The 3746-nt window shown below is 44.3% G+C and overlaps 1 protein-coding gene across 1 annotated transcript; it reads right to left on the bottom strand.

Moving 5' to 3' along the window:
• Window positions 1-643: 643 nt before the first annotated feature.
• LOC123187284 (uncharacterized) lies at window positions 644-3499 on the bottom strand. Its single transcript, XM_044599101.1, has 2 exons — window positions 3328-3499; window positions 644-2341 (listed from the first exon to the last, which is right to left on the bottom strand). The coding sequence occupies exons 1-2, from the start codon at window positions 3415-3417 to the stop codon at window positions 1145-1147; spliced, it is 1287 nt and encodes a 428-aa protein (XP_044455036.1). The 5' UTR covers window positions 3418-3499; the 3' UTR covers window positions 644-1144.
• Between the last annotated feature and the right edge of the window lie 247 nt (window positions 3500-3746).

The following is a 3746-nucleotide window of genomic DNA, read 5'->3' as shown; positions in this document are numbered from 1 at the left end:
TATACTAATGAAATAGAACAGTTACTCTAGCACAACACCGCAATTACTCACGATGGAACCATTTTCCTTCAAAATTATAGGGAGCGCAAGATTCTTTTGGATACAAAATAACAGAAAATATGTGCGAAGTCTGCAAGAGTGGCTTTACTTTTTCCCGCTGGGAGACATTAACAGTTGCGCGGCATCCCATATAAATGAATTCAGATTTCGCATGGTTTGTACAAAATTCATAGTTGAGGCAGGTGAGAATTTACATAGTGCCATAAAACCTTTTCAGGAATTTACATAGGTAGGCGAGTCATGTCCTGACTTGTGAATACTCCCTCCCTCCGAAAATACTTGTCGAAGAAATGGACGTATCTAGATGTATTTTAGTTTTGGATACATCCATTTTTATCCATATCTCGGACAAGTATTTCTGGACGGAGGCAGTACTTATCAATGTAGATCCTGAATTATAGAACGGGGGCATATTCAAAGACGGTGCCTACACAAAGTAATGTTACAAGGTGATGACTTGAAAAAAGGGAAACCATTGCCTTGGTGGCAGATTATATAAAGAAAAAGAAAAGGATCTACTGAAAATTTGAGCACCAAAGACATACTATGCACAGGTGTGCAACTCACATGATTTAAACTTGACTTGTACCAACTTACAACATGTCATTATTCCATAAACCTGGAAACCAAGACATGCATTGTTTATATATAGGCAGTGCAATTCTGGAAAGAAAAAAGGAATCCAGTTTGGAAGCCCAAGAAATGAAATCCAATAGCTGAGCAAGAAGGTACTGTAAATATGATGGCGCCCTACAGACCCGTACCAAGAAAACAACTCCACTAACAAGAACAGAGAAAACTTTAACATGGTGAGCACTGCAAAGAACATGTGAAATTCAGTTTAGATAGAAATAAATTGAAATTCTTCTAGATAGCTTAATTGCAGAGCACAAGCATCAACTTCCAAGTAGGATTACAATACCCTTCCAGTTGCAACATGCAAAAGCTGACACAAAACAAACACTTGCTACATCCAAATGAAATTGCAGAGATCAGATGGAGAACAAACACCCAGTTAACAATGCTCACGTCCACAGCTCAACGATCCGCCAAAGCATCACTCATATGGAGGAAAATATCTATCTCAGTTCTGAGGGAAAAGCCACGCCGCTAGCATTTTGACGTCCTTGCATGCTACTGTCGGCAGTGGTATGAAGAAACAATTTCCATCTCGCATGTCATATACAGCACAAGAACTTGGCGCATCCTTCCAGAACCAGTCACAGCTGCCATCGTCCAGGAAGTAGATGCAATCCCCCTTCAGCTTGTACTGAGACACGTCAACAGATTGGGATGAACTTTGGCTGACGAACAATGTCTGGTCATCCCCAACACTGCTCACCTTCACCCAACTTTGAGACTGGAAGTCTGACTGACACACCTCAAATTCAATCCCTACTGGCTTGATACCACCAATCGTATCATTATCACATTCACCAAATATTGTTCTCTGTACCAGCAGTAGTGCACCATGAGATTCAACTAGATACGACTCGAAATAAGAGATGCCACCTTGGATCAACTTTAAGACACAGGGGGCACCATCAAGTAGACGCTCGATCCGAGGTACCCTTAACTTGCCATTATCATTGTCCTCTCTGACATTGATTGCCAAAAGGTCGTTGAACTCATCAATGACATACAGCATACCTTCATAGAACATCATGTCTATGACCGACCCTATGATGCCAAGTTCACTCACCAACCATGAGGTTGAACCCGGTTGGCAGTACGCAACAGTGCAAAGAGGCCCAATTTCAACGATGGCAGCAACAAGGAGTTCCGAGCACCTGATTACCTTGCGCAGAGATATCGCAGTATCCATCTGTAGCAGAGGACTAGACATGTCTTCATCCAGGACATCACGACCATTAATAATTCCAACAGGCTCATCCACAAGACAGAAAGAAGATAGGTTAGGAAGCGTCAAGGTGATCTTGGAGAAGGGGTTCATTAGGAAACATGTGTCGTTCTGTGAGAAGACAAGCCAGTCACCGCAGGTGATACAATAGTTGGCACTGATTGGGAGCTTGAAGGACTCTTTTGCCCCGTCTCCACGGGGAAGGCCGAAGAAGGTTCCATCAGGGAATGCAAGCCATGGTAAAGGTGGGGGCAGGCTATGCTCTTGTCTGGAGAAGCGCCAATGGTGACATACAGCAGCGAAGCGCACACGGTCAACGTGGGAAGGGAGGCGACAAAGGACCATACCAGCAAGCTCTGATGGCAGGGCTGACCATGATTGTGGACTGTGTGTCTGCATCATCTTGACAAACGACATTTGCTTCATAGAAGAAAAGAATACTTGTCAGGCTTTGTATAACAAGATTACCACAACGAGATCAGGCAGAGATGGTACATAATATGTCCACACCACAAATCTAATGTAATTAACTTGCTTTTACAATTTCAGAGTTTAAGAGGCAATCATCAATAGTATTCTCCTTGTTCATTTCAAGTTTCTTGCCTGATCCGTCCACAGAAAGTCACATCTTTTCCACATTAGTAGGAATTCCAAAACAGCTAATCACATTGCATTGCGTGTTTCCACCATGAAAAAAAAATTAAATGTAGAAACGGTTGAGTTTGTACTATGAGTAGAAGAAATACTCTGTTCTGAAAAAAAAAGATACCCTCTTCTGAATTAAGCTATGAGCTACACTGATGCTTCAGTGAAAATCGAGCAAACCGCCTATAATCAATCCACAATTTGTCAACAAAAGTGAGAATTTCAGAGCAGCTAATCAATGCATTGTGTGTTTCTACTCATGAATCAAAAAATCAAATCTTTGTATACATTTCTGACTTTTTACTATAAGTGGAAGAACTCCTCTGTTCTGGAAAAAACAAACACACCTTCTTCTGAATTACTATAAGCTACCGGCCGAGGGCCGCCCCCTCTTCCCCTCTGGGCGACACTAATCCTAACCCATCAGCGAAAATCAAGCAAACATGTCACGCAGTTCCATCAGATAAGTACGCATCACAAGATCGCAACGCCACCTCGTGCGGTACGGATAGCATGTCGTCAGGCAAGAGGTGAATCAAGAACCCTAAGGAAATCGCGTCCGAACAAGAAGCTTGGACCAAAATCCTAACAGCGTGACCGGTCCTAACAGCGCGGGCAGTTTGCGTGCGCGGAATCAAGAACATGGTGGCCGCGGGGACCAGAACCCTAACCAAACTGCAACATCAGGACCTGGAATCGGGAGAGAGCACAAGCTTTCATAGGAATCTGCCAAATTAGTAGATAGGAATCTCAACGTTTACCAGATCTTGAGTCGTCTCCTGGAGGGCGGCCTGGCCAGGCCCCGCGCCGTCGCCTCCGGAGTCGCTCCCAGCCTCGCCTCCGGCGGCCATCACTCACGCGAGCTGCCGTGGGAGTGCCGGAATGGGAGTGAGCGGAGAACTGAGGAAGGAAGCCGGCCGTGTGTACAACAAAGTGGACTGATTGTGGGCTATGGATTATTGGGCCTGCCGGCCTATCTTTCGTCTGGCTAGGTTGAAACCTCCTGATGTTTTTCAAATTTGGATCTGAAACTTCTTTAGAACTTATATATGGACACATGTTTTGTGAACGTCCCATATTTTTTGGAACATTTTACGGAGGTCACAACCTTTGGGATGTTGGATATGCCGGGAGGACAAAGCATGGGCTCAGGAGCAGGCAAGTCGCCAAGGTCTGGTTC

The sequence above is a fragment of the Triticum aestivum genome, chromosome 1A (genome assembly GCF_018294505.1).
Source record: "Triticum aestivum cultivar Chinese Spring chromosome 1A, IWGSC CS RefSeq v2.1, whole genome shotgun sequence".
NCBI lineage: Eukaryota > Viridiplantae > Streptophyta > Magnoliopsida > Poales > Poaceae > Triticum > Triticum aestivum.
The sequence above is the reverse complement of the archived record's forward strand: the minus strand, read 5'-3'. Positions and strand labels throughout refer to the sequence as shown.